Here is a 22,210-nt window from a genome sequence, read left to right as displayed (position 1 = left end):
CCACAAGCTGCCCAGTGACATGAGCCTACCAGATGAGCTAAATCACTTCTATGCTCGCTTCGAGGCAAGCAACACTGAGGCATGCATGAGAGCATCAGCTGTTCCGGATGACTGTGTGATCACACTCTCTGTAGCCGACGTGAGTAAGACCGTTATACAGGTCAACATTCACAAGGCCGCTGGGCCAGACGGATTACCAGGATGGGTGCTCCGGGCATGTGCTGACCAACTGGCAGGTGTCTTCACTGACATTTTGAACATGTCCCTGATTGAGTCTGTAATACCAACATGTTGTTTCAAGCAGACCACCATAGTCCCTGTGCACAAGATGACTAAGGTAACCTGCCTAAATAACTACAGATCTGTAGCACTCACGTCCGTAGCCATGAAGTGCTTTGAAAGGTTGGTCATGGCTCACATTAACACCATTATCCCAGAAACCCTAGACCCACTCCAATTTGCATACCGCTCAAACAGATCCACAGATGATGCAATCTCTATTGCACTCCACACTGCCCTTTCCCACCTGGACAATAGGAACACCTACGTGAGAATGCTGTTCATTGAGCTAAGGATCCTGGGACTAAACACCTCCCTCTGCAACTGGATCCTGGACTTCCCAACGGGCCAACTCCAGGTGGTAAGGGTAGGTAACCACACATCTGCCACGCTGATCCTCAACACTGGAGCCCCTCAGGGGTGCGTGCTCAGTCCCCTCCTGTACTCCCTGTTCACCCACGACTGCGCAGCCAGGCACGACTCCAGCACCATCATTAATTTTGCAGACGACACAACAGTGGTAGGCCTGATCACTGACAATGACGAGACAGCCTATAGATAGGAGGTCAGAGACCTGGTGCCAGAATAACAACCTATCCCTCAACATAATCAAGACAAAGGAGATGATTGTGGACTACTGGAAAAGGAGGACCGAGAACGCCCCCATTCTCATCGACGGGGCTGTAGTGGAGCAGGTTGAGAGCTTCAAGTTCCTTGGTGTCCACATCACCAAAAAACTAGAATTGTCCAAACACACCAAGACAGTCGTGAAGAGGGCATGACAAAGCCTATTCCCCCCCAGGAAACTGAAAAGATTTGGCGTGGGTCCCAGATCCTCAAAAGGTTCTACAGCTGCAACATCGAGAACATCCTGACTGGTTGCATCACTACCTGGTACGGCAACCGCTCAACCTCCGACAGCAAGGCACTACAGAGGGTAGTGCGTATGGCCCAGTACATCACTGGGGGTAAGCTGCCTGCCATCCAGGACCTCTATACCAGGCGGTGTCAGAGCAACGTCCTAAAAATTGTCAGACTCCAGCCACCCCAGTCATAGACTGTTCTCTCTGCTACTGCATAGCAAGCGGTACCGGAGCGCCAAGTCTAGGACCAAAAGGCTTCTCAACAGCTTTTACCCCCAAGCCATAAGACTCCTGAACAGCTTATGAAATGGCTACCCAGACTATGCATTGTGTCCCGCCACCCCCCCTTTTACACTGCTGCTACTCTCTGTTTATCATCCATGCATAGTCATTTTAACTAATCCTACATGTACATATTACCTCAAATAGTCCAACTAACCGGTGCACCTGCACATTGACTCTGTACCGGTACCACCGATATATAGCCTTGCTACTGTTATTTTTGACTTTTTATTTCTTTACTTAAAAACTGCACTGTTGGTTAAGGGCTTGTAAGTAAGCATTTCACTGTAAGGTCGTATTCGGCACACGTGACAGACTGATTTGAAATAAAATTAGAACAGGAGATTCCTTGGAAATAAAATTAGAACAGGAGATTGCATGGAAACAGAATTAGAACAGGAGATTCCATGGAAACAGAATTAGAACAGGAGATTCCATGGAAATAAAATTAGAACAGGAGATTCCATGGAAATAAAATTAGAACAGGAGATTCCATAGAACTAGAATTAGAACAGGAGATTCCATGGAAATAAAATTAGAACAGGAGATTGCATGGAAATAAAATTAGAACAGGAGATTGCATGGAAACAGAATTAGAACACCTAGAAGAACATTAGAAAATATATCTGGGAGATACAGACAACAGAATCAAACACTGATCAAATAAAGCATTTTAGGAAATGCTGCTTGTCCAACTGCCAAACAAAAGACTAGAGTCAATGAATGCAACAAGTAGAGATATGGGCATCCAATTCAATTCAATTCAACTTTATGTATTCCCTGGGAAGCTAAACTCCAATCGATGCTGAGGTCTAGATAAAGTTAATCATATGTGGTTTAGAAACAAACCCCTATATTGCCAGTTTAATTATCCCACTTAGAAAATATTATAAGATAGGATACAAAAGCTTTGTCAAGTGCTACATTCTGTACAGCACATATCCTAGCATGCTATCATTATCCTAGCATGCTATCATTATCCTAGCATGCTATCATTATCCTAGCATGCCATCATAATCCTAGCATGCTATCATAATCCTAGCATGCTATCATATCCTAGCATGCCATCATATCCTAGCATGCTTCAAATCAAATATTACTAACTCAATCAATTATAATAGCACTGATTTGGACAGTCAACAGTAGGATTTTTAAGCATGCTGCATTAGGATATTACAGTGTGAGCAGTAGTATTAGTGTCTGATGGTGCATGGACTCAGATGGTTAGTGGGTGTAGTGGTGGGTGTATGGATGGTATTTTAGTATGGTAAGTGGGATGGTGTCAATGTGAAAAAAAACATGTTAGCCTAAAACATCAACCCACTTGACAAGTAGTATCCTAGTACCTTAGTAGAAGCCTAGTACCGCACTAGCAGCCTAGTACCTCAGTAGTATCCTAGTACCTTAGTAGAAGCCTAGTACCGCACTAGCAGCCTAGTACCTCAGTAGCACCTGTGAGTGTAATCAATGATCAGTACTAATGTATCATATAGGTGCTAACACAGGGCTGCCCAACCCTGTTCCTGGAGAGATACACTCCTGTAGGTTTTACTCCAACCCTGTTCCTGGAGAGATACCCTCCTGTAGGTTTAACTCCAACCCTGTTCCTGGAGGGTTGGAGTAAAACCTACAGGAGGGTATCTCTCCAGGAGGCAGGCTGTCAGCCTATAGACATCTATCATGGTGGTCTATAATACAGACTGTCAGCCTATAGACATTTATCATGGTGGTCTATAATACAGACTGTCAGCCTATAGACATCTATCATGGTGGTCTATAATACAGACTGTCAGCCTATAGACATCTATCATGGTGGTCTATAATACAGACTGTCAGCCTATAGACATCTATCATGGTTTCTTACCTGAAAACTTTACTTCAAAGACGTCGTCGTGTGTCAGAGCCATGTTTTGAGCCAGAGCCAAAACAGGGTGGACTAAGTTCGGGCTTTCAGGAAGGAGCGGTGCTTTATGGGGCGTTGGAGGAGAGTTGATGCTGGACTTACAGTAGTTGGGTGATCCTGGTTGGGGTGCTCGCGGGATATGCTTGTTCTTCTTCTTTGGTAGCTTCTGTTTAGCCATGGCCAGGGAGTAATACATTCCAAAGTTGTTGACGATTACGGGGACGGGCATGGCGATGGTCAGTACACCCGACAGGGCGCACAGCGCTCCGACAAGCATACCCGACCACGTCTGGGGGTACATGTCGCCGTAGCCAAGGGTCGTCATGGTAACAACGGCCCACCAGAATCCGATGGGGATGTTCTTGAAGTGCGTGTGATCGCTGGCGCGCGGGTCGGTCGGGTCCGCTCCCATCCGTTCGGCATAGTAGATCATCGTGGCGAAGATGAGAACTCCGAGGGCGAGGAAGATGATGAGGAGGAGGAACTCATTAGTGCTAGCCCGTAACGTGTGACCCAGAACCCTCAAGCCCACAAAGTGACGGGTCAGCTTGAAGATACGCAGGATCCTGACAAACCTCACCACCCTCAGGAACCCCAGAACATCCTTGGCCGCTTTAGACGACAGTCCGCTCAGCCCGACCTCCAGGTAGAACGGTAAGATAGCCACGAAGTCGATGACGTTGAGGGCTTTCTTCATGAACTCCATCTTGTCCGGACAGAATATGACTCGCATCATGAACTCAAAGGTAAACCAGACCACGCAGACGCCCTCGATGTAGGTGAGATAGACCACCGTCTCCGTTTCCTGGTACACATGCTCCACCGTCACGTTGTCCACCAGCTCCAGCTCGGTGCGGTTCACGATGGGGTTGAAGAACTCGTGGGTCTCCAGACAGAAGGTGGAGATGGACACGAGGATGAAGAACAGAGAGGCCAGGGCTATCCACTGTGAAGGAGGGAGAAAAGGGAGGAATGGAAAGAGAGAGAACGAGGGAAAGAGATTATTATTTGAAGGTTCTGACATAAGGACTTCATAACACATAATACAATTATATGCAGTGCAGAGATGTACAGAAGTTGCAGATGGACACCAGAGGGAGAGGGGAGGAGAGAGAGAAAGGGGAGGGGAGGGGAGGAAAGAGAGAAAAAGGGGAGGAGAGAGAAAAAGGGGAGGAGAGAAAAAAAGGGAGGGGAGGAGAGAGAGAGAGAGAGAAAGGAGAGGGGGAAATAGAAAGAGAGAGGGGAGGAGGGAGAGAGTGGTCTCTCCATCTCTCCCCCTTTCTCTCCCTTCTCTCCCCCCTCTCCTTTCTCTCCCCCCCTCTCCTTTCTCTCCCCCCCTCTCCTTTCTCTCCTTTCTCTCTCCCCCCTGCATTACAACACTGATGTGGACTGGACAGACTGTATTACAGGGGAGGAGAGAGAAAGGGGAGGAAGAGAGAGAGACAGACATTTTTATTTGTACTTGTAAAAACAACATACTCTTGTATATCATGTATTGATTGACATTGGTACAACAGGAAGGTTATAACAGTCTGTCCAGTCCACATCAATGTAACAACAAGAAGGTTATAACAGTCTGTCCAGTCCACATCAATGTAACAACAGGAAGGTTATAACAGTCTGTCCAGTCCACATCAATGTAACAACAGGAAGGTTATAACAGTCTGTCCAGTCCACATCAATGTAACAACAAGAAGGTTATAACAGTCTGTCCAGTCCACATCAATGTAACAACAAGAAGGTTATAACAGTCTGTCCAGTCCACATCAATGTAACAACAAGAAGGTTATAACAGTCTGTCCAGTCCACATCAATGTAACAACAGGAAGGTTATAACAGTCTGTCCAGTCCACATCAATGTAACAACAGGAAGGTTATAACAGTCTGTCCAGTCCACATCAATGTAACAACAGGAAGGTTATAACAGTCTGTCCAGTCCACATCAATGTAACAACAAGAAGGTTATAACAGTCTGTCCAGTCCACATCAATGTAACAACAGGAAGGTTATAACAGTCTGTCCAGTCCACATCAATGTAACAACAAGAAGGTTATAACAGTCTGTCCAGTCCACATCAATGTAACAACAGGAAGGTTATAACAGTCTGTCCAGTCCACATCAATGTAACAACAGGAAGGTTATAACAGTCTGTCCAGTCCACATCAATGTAACAACAAGAAGGTTATAACAGTCTGTCCAGTCCACATCAATGTAACAACAGGAAGGTTATAACAGTCTGTCCAGTCCACATCAATGTAACAACAAGAAGGTTATAACAGTCTGTCCAGTCCACATCAATGTAACAACAGGAAGGTTATAACAGTCTGTCCAGTCCACATCAATGTAACAACAGGAAGGTTATAACAGTCTGTCCAGTCCACATCAATGTAACAACAAGAAGGTTATAACAGTCTGTCCAGTCCACATCAGTGTAACAACAGGAAGGTTATAACAGTCTGTCCAGTCCACATCAATGTAACAACAAGAAGGTTATAACAGTCTGTCCAGTCCACATCAGTGTAACAACAGGAAGGTTATAACAGTCTGTCCAGTCCACATCAATGTAACAACAGGAAGGTTATAACAGTCTGTCCAGTCCACATCAATGTAACAACAGGAAGGTTATAACAGTCTGTCCAGTCCACATCAATGTAACAACAGGAAGGTTATAACAGTCTGTCCAGTCCACATCAATGTAACAACAAGAAGGTTATAACAGTCTGTCCAGTCCACATCAATGTAACAACAGGAAGGTTATAACAGTCTGTCCAGTCCACATCAATGTAACAACAAGAAGGTTATAACAGTCTGTCCAGTCCACATCAATGTAACAACAAGAAGGTTATAACAGTCTGTCCAGTCCACATCAATGTAACAACAAGAAGGTTATAACAGTCTGTCCAGTCCACATCAATGTAACAACAAGAAGGTTATAACAGTCTGTCCAGTCCACATCAATGTAACAACAAGAAGGTTATAACAGTCTGTCCAGTCCACATCAATGTAACAACAGGAAGGTTATAACAGTCTGTCCAGTCCACATCAATGTAACAACAAGAAGGTTATAACAGTCTGTCCAGTCCACATCAATGTAACAACAGGAAGGTTATAACAGTCTGTCCAGTCCACATCAATGTAACAACAAGAAGGTTATAACAGTCTGTCCAGTCCACATCAATGTAACAACAAGAAGGTTATAACAGTCTGTCCAGTCCACATCAATGTAACAACAGGAAGGTTATAACAGTCTGTCCAGTCCACATCAATGTAACAACAGGAAGGTTATAACAGTCTGTCCAGTCCACATCAATGTAACAACAGGAAGGTTATAACAGTCTGTCCAGTCCACATCAATGTAACAACAGGAAGGTTATAACAGTCTGTCCAGTCCACATCAATGTAACAACAGGAAGGTTATAACAGTCTGTCCAGTCCACATCAATGTAACAACAAGAAGGTTATAACAGTCTGTCCAGTCCACATCAATGTAACAACAAGAAGGTTATAACAGTCTGTCCAGTCCACATCAATGTAACAACAGGAAGGTTATAACAGTCTGTCCAGTCCACATCAATGTAACAACAGGAAGGTTATAACAGTCTGTCCAGTCCACATCAATGTAACAACAGGAAGGTTATAACAGTCTGTCCAGTCCACATCAATGTAACAACAAGAAGGTTATAACAGTCTGTCCAGTCCACATCAATGTAACAACAAGAAGGTTATAACAGTCTGTCCAGTCCACATCAATGTAACAACAAGAAGGTTATAACAGTCTGTCCAGTCCACATCAATGTAACAACAAGAAGGTTATAACAGTCTGTCCAGTCCACATCAATGTAACAACAGGAAGGTTATAACAGTCTGTCCAGTCCACATCAATGTAACAACAGGAAGGTTATAACAGTCTGTCCAGTCCACATCAATGTAACAACAAGAAGGTTATAACAGTCTGTCCAGTCCACATCAATGTAACAACAAGAAGGTTATAACAGTCTGTCCAGTCCACATCAATGTAACAACAGGAAGGTTATAACAGTCTGTCCAGTCCACATCAATGTAACAACAGGAAGGTTATAACAGTCTGTTCAGTCCACATCAATGTAACAACAAGAAGGTTATAACAGTCTGTCCAGTCCACATCAATGTAACAACAAGAAGGTTATAACAGTCTGTCCAGTCCACATCAATGTAACAACAGGAAGGTTATAACAGTCTGTTCAGTCTCTCGTGTTACAGAGGCTGCATCCCAAATGCCACCCTATTCCTTATATAGTGCACTATTTTAGACCACAGCCCTATATAGTGCACTACTTTAGACCACAGCCCTATATAGTGCACTATTTTAGACCACAGCCCTATATAGTGCACTATTTTAGACCACAGCCCTATATAGTGCACTATTTTAGACCACAGCCCTATATAGTGCACTGCTTTAGACCAGAGCTCATTTTAGATAGAGAGAGAAACTGTCCCCTTTTGGGATGAATAAACTACTATTTTATATTGAGAAAGAGAGGAGGATAGACTGAGGGAGAGAGAGAGAAAATGTGCTTTATTAATCCCAAAAGGGGAATATTTTATATTGAGAGAGAAAGAGAGAGATGAAAAATCAAATTGTATTTGTCACATGCTTCATAAAACAACAGGTGTTAGGGTTACCCTAACCCCAATCTAGGGAAAGGGGGATACCTAGTCAGTTGTACAACGGAATGTATTCAACTGAATTGTGTCTTCCGCATTTAACCCAATCCCTCTGAATCAGAGAGAGGCGGGGGCTAACTTAATCTACATCATCGGCGCCCGGGGAACAGTGGGTTAACTTCCTTGCTCAGAGGCAGAACGACAGATTTTTAACAACAGAATTTTACCTTGTCAGCTCGGGGATTCGATTCAGCAACCTTTCGGTTACTGGTCCAACACGATAGATGTAATCTACTCCTCCGTAGGGTGATAGATGTAATCTACTCCTCCATTAGGATGATAGATGATAGATGTAATCTACACCTCCATTAGGACGATAGATGTAATCTACACCTCCATTAGGATGATAGATGTAATCTACACCTCCATTAGGATGATAGATGATAGATGTAATCTACACCTCCATTATGATGATAGATGTAATCTACTCCTCCATTAGGGTGATAGATGTAATCTACACCTCCATTAGGATGATAGATGTAATCTACTCCTCCATTAGGATGATAGATGTAATCTACTCCTCCATTAGGATGATAGATGTAATCTACTCCTCCGTAGGGTGATAGATGTAATCTACTCCTCCATTAGGATGATAGATGATAGATGTAATCTACACCTCCATTAGGATGATAGATGTAATCTACACCTCCATTAGGATGATAGATGATATCTACACCTCCATTATGATGATAGATGTAATCTACTCCTCCATTAGGATGATAGATGTAATCTACTCCTCCATTAGGATGATAGATGATAGATGTAATCTACACCTCCATTATGATGATAGATGTAATCTACACCTCCATTAGGATGATAGATGATAGATGTAATCTACACCTCCATCAGGATGATAGATGTAATCTACACCTCCATTTGGATGATAGATGTAATCTACTCCTCCATTAGGATGATAGATGTAATCTACACCTCCATTAGGATGATAGATGTAATCTACTCCTCCATTAGGATGATAGATGTAATCTACTCCTCCATTAGGATGATAGATGTAATCTACTCCTCCATTAGGATGATAGATGATAGATGTAATCTACACCTCCATCAGGATGATATATGTAATCTACACCTCCATTAGGATGATAGATGTAATCTACACCTCCATTAGGATGATAGATGTAATCTACACCTCCATTAGGATGATAGATGTAATCTACTCCTCCATTAGGATGATAGATGTAATCTACACCTCCATTAGGATGATAGATGTAATCTACTCCTCCATTAGGATGATAGATGTAATCTACACCTCCATTAGGATGATAGATGTAATCTACACCTCCATTAGGATGATAGATGATAGATGTAATCTACTCCTCCATTAGGATGATAGATGTAATCTACACCTCCATTAGGATGATAGATGTAATCTACACCTCCATTAGGATGATAGATGTAATCTACTCCTCCATTAGGATGATAGATGTAATCTACACCTCCATTATGATGATAGATGTAATCTACTCCTCCATTAGGATGATAGATGTAATCTACACCTCCATTAGGATGATAGATGTAATCTACACCTCCATTAGGATGATAGATGATAGATGTAATCTACTCCTCCATTAGGATGATAGATGTAATCTACACCTCCATTATGATGATAGATGTAATCTACTCCTCCATTAGGAGAAATGGAATGAAACCTAGGAGGTGACTTCTCTGGATTGCTTTGTTTGCGTAGGGAGAACTACTGGGTGCTTTGTTTGTGAAGGTAGTTTTATGTGTCAACACAAACTCATCTGCAAGAACTGCAGCTTGTCTCAAGAGTAAGATCCTTGTGCTCATAAATGTAGGTCGCAACCCTTTCGTGAAGGCAATTCTTGAACTGCTCTAGAAGTCTTTAAATCCTCAAGGTCCTGGACCTCTTGAGAACCACACCACCGATCAAAAAGACTTACTTGCTCCCTTGCGAACTCAACATTGCTTTGTTATTCTGTTTTTTGTCATTTATGGAACCGTTGTCTGTATGCCTCTGGGACCAACTCGTAAGCCTGAAGTATAACAGCTTTACCAGAGGCAAGAGACAAAGCGAACGGTACACTTTCTGAGCCTTTCCCACCAGAACACTTTGGAGGAGCAGTGACCAAATATCTCATGTACATTTTAGGGAGGTGGCAATCCGCTCAAACAGAGTCAAATATAATATAATATATATAATCCACCTCCTTTTTATTGAAAGGCGATACAAGTCAGCTGTTCTGACCAAGATCAAACTCTGTTGAGGGTGCAGGATGGTCTGACTGGATTCAGAGTATATCTCAGTCAAATGGCATGCTCACGTTCCTGTTCCCTTTCATTGTGCTCAACCCCTCTTTTTACGCTGCTGCTACTCTCTGTTTATCATATATGTATAGTCACTTTAACTATACATTCATGTACATACTACCTCAATAAGGCCGACCAACCAGTGCTCCCGCACATTGGCTAACCGGGCTATCTGCATTGTGTCCTGCCACCTACCACCCGCCAACCCCTCTTTTACGCTACTGCTACTCTCTGTTCATCATACAGTGGGGAGAACAAGTATTTGATAACCTGCAAAATCGGCAGTGTTTCCTACTTACAAAGCATGTAGAGGTCTGTCATAGGTACACTTCAACTGTGAGAGACGGAATCTAAAACAAAAATCCAGGAAATCACATTGTATGATTTTTAAGTAATTAATTTGCATTTTATTGCATGACATAAGTATTTGATACATCAGAAAAGCAGAACTTAATATTTGGTACAGAAACCTTTGTTTGCAATTACAGAGATCATACGTTTCCTGTAGTTCTTGACCAGGTTTGCACACACTGCAGCAGGGATTTTGGCCCACTCCTCCATACAGACCTTCTCCAGAGCCTTCAGGTTTTGGGGCTGTCGCTGGACAATACGGACTTTCAGCTCCCTCCAAAGATTTTCTATTGGGTTCAGGTCTGGAGACTGGCTAGGCCACTCCAGGACCTTGAGATGCTTCTTACAGAGCCACTCCTTAGTTGCCCTGGCTGTGTGTTTCGGGTCGTTGTCATGCTGGAAGACCCAGCCACGACCCATCTTCAATGCTCTTACTGAGGGAAGGAGGTTGTTGGCCAAGATCTCGCGATACATGGCCCCATCCATCCTCCCCTCAATACGGTGCAGTTGTCCTGTCCCCTTTGCAGAAAAGCATCCCCAAAGAATGATGTTTCCACCTCCAAGCTTCACGGTTGGGATGGTGTTCTTGGGGTTGTACTCATCCTTCTTCTTCCTCCAAACACGGCGAGTGGAGTTTAGACCAAAAAGCTCTATTTTTGTCTCATCAGACCACATGACCTTCTCCCATTCCTCCTCTGGATCATCCAGATGGTCATTGGCAAACTTCAGACGGGCCTGGACATGCGCTGGCTTGAGCAGGGGGACCTTGCGTGCACTGCAGGATTTTAATCCATGACGGCGTAGTGTGTTACTAATGGTTTTCTTTGAGACTGTGGTCCCAGCTCTCTTCAGGTCATTGACCAGGTCCAGCCGTGTAGTTCTGGGCTGATCCCTCACCTTCCTCATGATCATTGATGCACCACGAGGTGAGATCTTGCATGGAGCCCCAGACCGAGGGTGATTGACCATCATCTTGAACTTCTTCCATTTTCTAATAATTGCGCCAACAGTTGTTGCCTTCTCACCAAGCTGCTTGCCTGTTGTCCTGTAGCCCATCCCAGCCTTGTGCAGGTCTACAATTTTATCCCTGATGTCCTTACACAGCTCTCTGGTCTTGGCCATTGTGGAGAGGTTGGAGTCTGTTTGATTGAGTGTGTGGACAGGTGTCTTTTATACAGGTAACGAGTTCAAACAGGTGCAGTTAATACAGGTAATGAGTGGAGAACAGGAGGGCTTCTTAAAGAAAAACTAACAGGTCTGTGAGAGCCGGAAATCTTACTGGTTGGTAGGTGATCAAATACTTATGTCATGCAATAAAATGCAAATGAATTACTTAAAAATTATACAATGTGATTTTCTGGATTTTTGTTTTAGATTCCGTCTCTCACAGTTGAAGTGTACCTATGATAAAAATGACAGACCTCTACATGCTTTGTAAGTAGGAAAACCTGCAAAATCGGCAGTGTATCAAATACTTGTTCTCCCCACTGTATATGCATAGTCACTTTAACCATATCTTCATGTACATACTACCTCAATCAGCCTGACTAACCGGTGTCTGTATGTAGCCTCGCTACTGTTATAGCCTGTCTTTTTACTGTTGTTTTATTTCTTTACCTACCTATTGTTCACCCAATACCTTTTTTGAACTATTGGTTGGAGCCTGTAAGTAAGCATTTCACTGTAAGGTCTACACCTGTTGTATTCAGCGCACGTGACAAATAAACTTTGATTTGATTTTAATTTCTGTTCTTCCCATTTTGTCTTTAATTCTAATTATAACAGTTTCACATCTACAGTGCTCACCCTTACTTCCCGAAGAACCGTTTTCATCAACCTCCCTCTCCAGGAAAGATTTTGTCCTCCACCAAAGCAGCACCGATCAACTACTGCTTTTGGATCACTAGATGCCTACTTCATGTCCTAACGCTTTGCAATGACGAGCAGGCCCTTACAACCCCTTAACTCTATTACAACTGCATTGTTGGTGAAGAAAATATTTTATAAATAAGAAAACAATTAAAAGTAACACAATAAAATGACATAATAATGAGGCTATATAGAGGGGGTACCAGTACCGAGTCAATGTGGAAGATATATACAGGTGGTACCGGTACCGAGTCAATGTGTTGGGATAAAGTGACGATGCATAGATAATAAACAGCGAGAAGCAGCAGCGTAAAAACAAAAGGGAGGGGGGGGGGTCAATGTAAATAGTCCGGGTGGCCATCTGATTAATTGTTCAGCAGTCTTATGGCTTGGGGTGGTAGAAGCTGTTAAGGAGCATTATGGACCTAGACTTGGCGTTCCAGTATCGCTTGCCGTGCGGTAGCAGAGAGAACAGTCTCTGACTTGGGTGACTGGAGTCTTTGACAATATTTTGGGCCTTCCTCTGACACAGCCTAGTATATAGGTCCTGGATGGCAGGAAGCTTGGATACATTGATGTACTGGGCCGTACACACTACGCTCTGTAGTGCCTTACGGTCAGATGCCGAGCAGTTGCCATACCAGGTGGTGATGCAACCAGTCAGGATGCTCTCGATTGTGCAGCTGTATAACTTTGAGGATCTGGGGACCCATGCCAAACCTTTTCAGTCTCCTGAGGGGGAAAAGGTGTTTTAGTGCCCTCTTCATGACTGTCTTGGTGTGTTTGGACCATGATAGTTTGTTGGTGATGTGGACACCAAGGAACTTGAAGCTCTCGACCCACTCCACTACACCCCCATTGATGTTAATGGGGGCCTCTTCGTCCCTCCTTTTCCAGTAGTCCACGATCATCTCCTTTGTCTTGCTCACATTGAGGGAGAGGTTGTTGTCATTGCACCACACTGCCAGGTCTCTGACCTCCTCCCTATAGGCTGTCTCATGATCAGTTGTCAGTGGTCAGGCCTACCACTGTTGTGTTGTCAGCAAACTTAATGATGGTGTTGGAGTCGTGCTTGGCCATGCAGTCGTTGGTGAACAGGGAGTACAGGAGGGGACTAAGCACGCACCCCTGAGGGGCCCCTGTATTGAGGATCAGCGTGGCAGACGTGTTGTTGCCTACCATTACCACCTGGGGGGCGGCCCGTCAGGAAGTCCAGGATCCATTTACAGAGGGAGGTGTTTAGTCCCAGGGTCCTTAGCTTAGTGATGAGCTTTGAGGGTACTATGGTGTTGAACGCTGAGCTGTAGTCAATGAACAGCATTCTCACATAGGTTCCTTTTGTCCAAATGGGAAAGGGCAGTGTGGAGTGTGATTGAGATTGCGTCATCTGTGGATCTGTTGGAGTGGTATGCAAATTGGAATGGATCTAGGGTTTCTGGGATAATGGTGTTGATGTGAGCCATTACCAGCCTTTCAAAGCACTTCATGGCTACAGACATGAGTGCTACGGGTTGGTAGTCATTTAGGCAGGTTACCTTAGTGTTCTGGGCACAGGGACTATGGTGGTCTGCTTGAAACATGTTGGTATTACAGACTCAGTCAGGGACAGGTTGAAAATGTCAGTGAAGACACTTGCCAGCTGGTCAGCGCATGCTCGGAGTACACGTCCTGGTAATCTGTCTGTATGCTGACCTGTTTAAAGGTCTTACTCTCATCGGCTACGGAGAGCGTGAACATGCAGTCATCCGGAACAGCTGATGCTCTCATGAATGCTTCAGTGTTAGTTGCCTCAAAGTGAGCATAGAAGTAATTTAGCTTGTCTGGTAGGCTAGTGTCACTGGGCAGCTCGCGGCTGTGCTTTCTTTTGTATTCTAATAGTTTGCAAGCCTTGCCACATCCGCGAGCGTCGGAGCCGGTGTAGTACGATTCAATCTTAGTCCTGTGTTGATGCTTTGCCTGTTTGATGGTTCGTCGGAGGGCATAGCAGGATTTCTTATAAGCTTCCGGGTTAGAGTCCCGCACCTTGAAAGCAGCAGCTCTACCCTTTAGCTCAGTGCGGATGTTGCCTGTAATCCATGGCTTCTGGTTGGGGTATGTACGTACAGTCACTGTGGGGACTGGTACTTCCTGCTTTAGGTTTTGCTTGTAAGCTGGAATCAGGAGGATAGAATTATGCTCAGATTTGCCAAATGGAGGGAGAGATTTGTATGCATCTCTGTGTGTGGAGTAAAGGTGGTCTAGAGTTTTTTTCCCTCTGGTTGCACATGTGACATGCTAATAGAAATTAGGTCAAACGGATTTAAGTTTTCCTGCATTGAAGTCGACAGCCACTAGGAGCGCCGCTTCTGGATGAGCATTTTCTTGTTTGCTTATGGTCTTATACAGCTCGTTGAGTGCGGTCTTAGTGCCAGCATCGGTTTGTGGTGGTAAATAGACGGCTACGAATAATACAGATGAGAACTCTCTTGGTAGATAGTGTGGTCTACAGCTTATCATGAGGTACTCTACCTCAGGCGAGCAATACCTCGAGACTTCTTTAATAGACATCGCACACCAGCTGTTATTGACAAATAGACACACACCCCCGCCCCTCGTCTTACCAGACATGTCATGCCGATGCATGGAAAACCCAGCCAGCTCTATATTACCCGTGTCGTTGTTCAGCCACAACTCATGAAACATAAGATATTACAGTTTTTAATGTCCCGTTGGTAGGATAGTCTCGACTGTAGAACATCGAGTTTGTTGTCCAGTGATTGGCCAATAGAACCAATGGTAATGGCGATTTACACACTCGCCTACGAATCCTAATAAGGCACCCCAACCTTTTCCCTCTGTATCTCCGCCTTTTCTTCAAGCAAATGACAAGGATTTGGGCCTGGTCTCCGCAGAGCAGTATATCCTTCACATCGGACTCATTAAAGAAAAAAATCTTCATCCAGTTCGAGGTGAGTAATCGCTGTTCTGATGTCCAGAAGCTCTTTTCGGTCATAAGAGATGGTAGCAGCAACATTATATACAAAATAAGTTACAAACAATGCGAGAAAAAAATAAAAATAGCACAGTTGGTTAGGAGCCCGTAAAGATGGCAGCCATCCCCTCTGACGCCATTCAGATCATCAGGGTAGATGTCATTGACAGAAAGGCACCCCAGACAGGCTAAAGACTCAAACCCCTCCCACCTGGCACCCCAGACAGGCTAAAGACTCAAACCCCTCCCACCTGGCACCCCAGACAGGCTAAAGACTCAAACCCCTCCCACCTGGCACCCCAGACAGGCTAAAGAAAAGACTCAAAGTCTTTGAAATATTTCAGATAGAAACTGAACCCAAACCTGGTACCCATAACGTCCTAAATGAATCGCACAACGTTAGCCTGATATTATCCACTAACGCTAGCCACCGTCAGGAACAACTACACAGACGTGACAGAGGAAAAGAAAGGTCAACGGAATGATGCTAAATGTAGGCTACAAATTAAAGAAAACTAACACTTATAGTAAATAAATGACTGTGGGTATTACTGACGATGGCTAATATTTAAAATGATACAAATTGTAAAATAAAAAAACACAGTAATGCCCAAACATATAATTACAACATTCCAAAGCGCATACATCAACTTGGCAGAAAGCTATATCTTGCGGTTAGCATCCAGATAGCATCCATTCCAGATAGCATCCATTCCAGATAGCATCCAGATAGCATCCATTCCAGATAGCATCCATTCCAGATAGCATCCAGATAGCATCCAGATAGCATCCATTCCAAATAGCATCCAGATAGCATCCATTCCAGATAGCATCCAGATAGCATCCATTCCAGATAGCATCCATTCCAGATAGCATCCAGATAGCATCCATTCCAGATAGCATCCATTCCAAATAGCATCCAGATAGCATCCAGATAGCATCCAGATAGCATCCAGATAGCATCCATTCCAGATAGCATCCAGATAGCATCCATTCCAGATAGCATCCAGATAGCATCCATTCCAGATAGCATCCATTTACCTAGCTCTTATCAATAGCTCTTGTCAAATTAAAATAAATTATATGCTTTTTCCACTTGGAACCCGGCAAGTTCGTTCGCTCGACCTTATTCATTGGTTCAATCGCGCGTAAAGGTGGTGGAATTATGAGGGAATGAGATCAAGATCAGAATACGGTGTATCTGTAGACACACCTCCTCCTGCACCTTCATGTATTTGATCTCCACCCCCAAATGAAAAGCAGGTTCTCATGCTCTTCTCATGCTTAAATTCAAGATCAGAAAACGCGTAGAGAGAAAAGTGCATAAAAAAAAAGGGAATTTACATACCATTTATGCGCGCTTAACTCGGGTCGGAATCGGGCACCTATGTAGGGAATAGGGTGGTATTTGTGAGTCACACAGTGTTCCAGTCATATTGCCTTGGTCTGATTGGGTTTGTCAGTTCCAGTCATTATATTTCTATGCGTATGGGGTAAGGAAGCAGCATTGCATCCATTAAACCAGGAAAACCCATCATCAACCATTCATCATCATCATCAACCACACACACACACACACACACACACACACACACACACACACACACACTCTCTCTCTCTCTACAGCTTCTGTGTCTTCTGTAATATTCTCATGATGGACCAGATGGAACTGAGCGGTAGGACTAGCTGTGTCCGAAATGACACCCTATGGGTCCTGGTCAAAAGCAGTGCACTATATAGGGAACAGGCTGCTATTTGGGACGCCCCCCTAGTTAGACAGTCTTCCATCCAATCCATTCTGCCTGATTCCATCACAAACAGTCATTCAGGGTTCACGTTACAAATCAGCCTGGCCCACCATCAGAACAGAAACAAAATCAGCCTGGCCCACCATCAGAACGGAAACAAATCACCCAGGCCCACCATCAGAACAGAAACAAAATCAGCCTGGCCCACCATCAGAACGGAAACAAATCACCCAGGCCCACCATCAGAACAGAAACAAATCAGCCTGGTCCACCATCAGAACAGAAACAAAATCAGCCTGGCCCACCATCAGAACGGAAACAAAATCAGCCTGGCCCACCATCAGAACGGAAACAAAATCAGCCTGGTCCACCATCAGAACAGAAACAAAATCAGCCTGGCCCACCATCAGAACAGAAACAAAATCAGCCTGGCCCACCATCAGAACAGAAACAAATCAGCCTGGCCCACCATCAGAACAGAAACAAAATCAGCCTGGCCCACCATCAGAACAGAAACAAAATCAGCCTGGCCCACCATCAGAACAGAAACAAATCAGCCTGGCCCACCATCAGAACGGAAACAAAATCAGCCTGGCCCACCATCAGAACAGAAACAAATCAGCCTGGCCCACCATCAGAACGGAAACAAAATCAGCCTGGCCCACCATCAGAACAAAAACAAAATCAGCCTGGCCCACCATCAGAACAGAAACAAATCAGCCTGGCCCACCATCAGAACGGAAACAAAATCAGCCTGGCCCACCATCAGAACAGAAACAAAATCAGCCTGGCCCACCATCAGAACAGAAACAAAATCAGCCTGGCCCACCATCAGAACAGAAACAAAATCAGCCTGGCCCACCATCAGAACAGAAACAAATCAGCCAGATCTACACTTGTTGTACTCGGTGCATTTGACTAATAACATTAGATTTTTTATATATAAGGAATAGGGTTAGACTTGGAATACAGCCCTCATTCCCAGCGATGTCCTCCTGATTCCCTGCCACAGAGGCTCAACTCTGACCCTTCTGCCATATAGTTGAGTTTATCAGCTCGTAGGCAACATACTAGAGGTCAACCGATTAATCGGAATGGCCGATTAATTAGGGCCGATTTCAAGTTTTCATAACAATCGGTAATCGGTAATTTTGGCCACCGATTTGCCGATTTCTTTTTTTTTACACCTTTAACTAGGCAAGTCAGATTAAAAACACATTCTTATTTACAATGACGGCCTAGAAACGGGGGTTAACTGCCTTGTTCAGGGGGATTCGTTTTTGCAACCTTCGGTTACCAGTCCAACGCTCTAACCACCTGCCTTACATTGCACTCCACAAGGATTAACAGGCTGACTACCTGTAACGCGAGGGCAGCAAGAAGCAAAGGTAAGTTGCTAGCTAGTATTAGACTTATAAAAAACTATCAATCTTAACATAATCACTAGTTAACTACACATGGTTGATGATATTACTAGTTTATCTAACGTGTCCTGCGTTGCATATGATCGATGCGGTGCCTGTTAATTTTCATTGAATCACAGCCTACTTCGACAAACGGGTGATGATTTAACAAGCGCATTTGCGAAAAAAGTACTGTCGTTGCACCAATGTACCTAACCATAAACATCAATGCCTAACAGGAATATTTAGACTTAGTCACCCGTTAGATAAAATACGGAACGGTTCCGTATGTCACTGAAAGAAAAAAAAACGTTTGTTTTTGAGATGATAGTTTCCAGATTCAACCATATTAATGACCCAAGGCTCATATTTCTGTGTGTTTATTATATTATAATTAAGTCTATGATTTGATAGAGCAGTCTGACTGAGCGGTGGTAGGCAGCAGCAGGCTTGTAAGCATTCATTCAAACAGCCCTTCGCTGTGCTTCAAGTATTGCACGGTTTATGACTTCAACCTGGGTGGGTATAATTTGTGGAACGTTCCAACAGGAATCTATTCCAAAAACTTCGGAAATAACAAGGTTTCCAAAAAACAACGCATACAAAGTTGTATAGCGGAAGAATAAGATACCGGGTTGGGAGTGGTCTATTTCATTGCGTTTTTCACTCATCACGTTTATTCCGAAAAATGTCAGTCCTCACATGTTTGTTTGCCTATGGACAAACATTAAGAATAAGCTACGTGGTGAGTTGATGCCTATTCGGCAGCTAGTTAGCTAGGTTTGTATGCGTTGCTACTTTGTATGCGTTGTTGGTTGGCAACCTTTTGCTTTACGTTTTTTGGAACAGATTCCTGTTGGAACGTTCCACAAATTATACCCACCCCTTCAAGCCTATCAACTCCCAAGATTAGGCTGGTGTAACCGATGTGAAATGGCTAGCTAGTTAGCCGGGTGCACGCTACTAGCGTTTCAAACGTCACTCGCTCTGAGACTTGGAGTAGTTTTTTCCTCTTCCTCTGCATGGGTAACGCTGCTTCGAGGGTGGCTGTTGTCGATGTGTTCCTGGTTCGAGCCCAGGTAGGAGCGAGGAGAGGGACGGAAGCTATACTGTTACACTGGCAATACTAAAGTGCCTATAAGAACATCCAATAGTCAAAGGTATATGAAATACAAATCGTATAGAGAGAAATAGTCCTATAATTCCTATAATAATATAATAACTACAACCTAAAACTTCTTACTTGGGAATATTGAAGACTCATGTTAAAAGGAACCACTAGCTTTCATATGTTCCCATGTTCTGAGCAAGGCACTTAAACATTAGCTTTCTTACATGGCACATATTGCACTTTTACTTCTTTCTCCAACACTTTGTTTTGCATTATTTAAACCAAATTGAACATGTTTCATTATTTATTTGAGGCAAATTGATTTTATTGATGTATTAAGTTAAAATAAGTGTTCATTCAGTATTGTTGTAATTGTCATAAAAAAAGAAAATAAAAAATTAAAATATATATATATATATATATATAAACAATTTTTTAATTAATCGGCCGATTAATCGGTATCGGCTTGTTTGGCCCTCCAATAATCGGTATTGGCATTGAAAAATCATAATCGGTCGACCTCTACAACATACAGTGCCTTTAAAATGTATTCAGACCCCTTGACTTTTTCAACATTTTGTTACGTTTTAGCCTTATTCTAAAATGTATTAAATTGTGTTTTTTTCCCTCATCAATCTACACACAATACCCGATAATTAAAAAAAAGTTTAACAAAAAAATCTTTGCAAATTTGACACTACAAGTTTGGCACACCTGTATTTGTAAACAAACAGACTGAAACAGGGGAAGGGACCTACCTGGGACTTGTCCATTTTAAAACGTTAATGCCCTAATGAACACTACCCGGTCTAGCTAATCCCAGTTGATGTTTCTAGGAGTGACAGGCATAAGGCAGCCCCTTACATTAGCTGGGAGTGACAGGCATGAGGCAGCCCCTTACATTAGCTGGGAGTGACAGGCATGAGGCAGCCCCTTACATTAGCTGGGAGTGACAGGCATTAGGCAGCCCCTTACATTAGCTGGGAGTGACAGGCATGAGGCAGCCCCTTACATTAGCTGGGAGTGACAGGCATTAGGCAGCCCCTTACATTAGCTGGGAGTGACAGGCCAAAGAGTGATTAGGGTTTGATTTCAGCTCATAAGGCAGTGCCTACATTAGCAGTCTTTGCCAGGACATAAAATGAACATGATTCTGGCCTATAGGGATGATCACTGACGCTTGTTTGGCCCTGGTTTGCTAAGGTTGGCTAATCCCTGTTGATTCCCCTGGGGAGTCACAGCTATACGGCAGCGCTCTACATTAGCAGCATTTGCCAGGCCATTCGCTGAACATTCAGGTTTTGCCTATAGAAATAGAATTATTAGATAATGACTAGATTACATTTCTATGGTCTTGTTCTGGTTGGCTAATTCCAGGCTGATAATGTCTCTAGGAGTGACAGGGCAGACAAAGGGACTACAGTGGTAGGAGGCAGGTAGCCTAGTGGTTAAGAGTGTTTGTGCCAGTAATGGAAAGGTCACTGGTTCAAATCCCTGAGCCACCTAGGTGACAGAAAACAAATCTGTTGATATGCCATTGAGCAAGGCACTTCACCCTAGTTGCTCTGGATAACAGTGTCTGCTGAATGAGTGGTAGGGGCCTGTTCCACTGCGATGTGAATACTACAGTCTGTAATTAACAGACATTGATCTAATTAACCACATGCCGTGTTCTGTCAAACTTTACCTCTACTGAGGATTTGTCTTGCTCACACTGAAATCGGTACGGGCGGTTTGAGTGTTGGGTCAGTAACCGAAAGGTCTCTGGTTCAAATCCCTGAGCTGACGGTTAAAAATCAGTGTTGGGGGGGCTCCCTCTGTCAGTCCACGTGCCCTTGAGCACTTAAGGCACTTAACCCTAATTTGCTCCAGGGGAGCTGTACTACTATGACTGACCCTGTAAAACAAACACATTACACTGAACCTATCATTTAAAATATATATGTATTGGCTTTCACACTGAAATATTTTTAAACTGCATAGTTATTGTGTGGGTGATGTAGGCTCCTCTCACTGTGTTTAATAATCACCACTCATCAACTCATCTCCCCTGTCTGTCACACAACAACAACCAGTAAGACATGACCAATCAATTAACAACTCCAACCATTTCTACCACACAACAACAACCAGTAAGACATGACCAATCAATTAACAACTCCAACCATTTCTACCACACAACAACAACCAGTAAGACATGACCAATCAATTAACAACTCCAACAATTGCAATATGAACTGCTACTCACTTAATAATCCACTGTATTTCTGACCAGAACTGGGTTGTGTATATGGACCTATAATAAGCTCGTTCTTATATAGCGGGTGATTACATCAGAGTGTGAACTGCATGTTGATTGGCCGTGTGCCCGGCTCACCTAATCCTGTAATTACACCAATCACCATGTTACACAGCTGCAGGAGCAACACGAGGTGAA

At 43.6% G+C, this 22,210-nt stretch overlaps 1 protein-coding gene across 2 annotated transcripts in view; it reads right to left on the bottom strand.

Moving 5' to 3' along the window:
• The window catches only part of kcnc1b (potassium voltage-gated channel, Shaw-related subfamily, member 1b), a 47,644-nt gene that overhangs the window by 18,272 nt on the left and 7,162 nt on the right, over positions 1–22,210 (bottom strand). For both annotated transcript variants that reach the window (XM_014170312.3, XM_014170311.3), the window contains exon 2: positions 3,289–4,273. In XM_014170312.3, coding sequence (XP_014025787.1) covers positions 3,289–4,273 — 985 coding nt within the window. The remainder of the gene's footprint in view (positions 1–3,288; positions 4,274–22,210) is intronic.

This window comes from Salmo salar, chromosome 23, assembly GCF_965601325.2.
Source record: "Salmo salar chromosome 23, fSalSal1, whole genome shotgun sequence".
NCBI lineage: Eukaryota > Metazoa > Chordata > Actinopteri > Salmoniformes > Salmonidae > Salmo > Salmo salar.
Note: the sequence above shows the minus strand (reverse complement) of the source record. Positions and strands in the feature narration are given on the sequence as shown.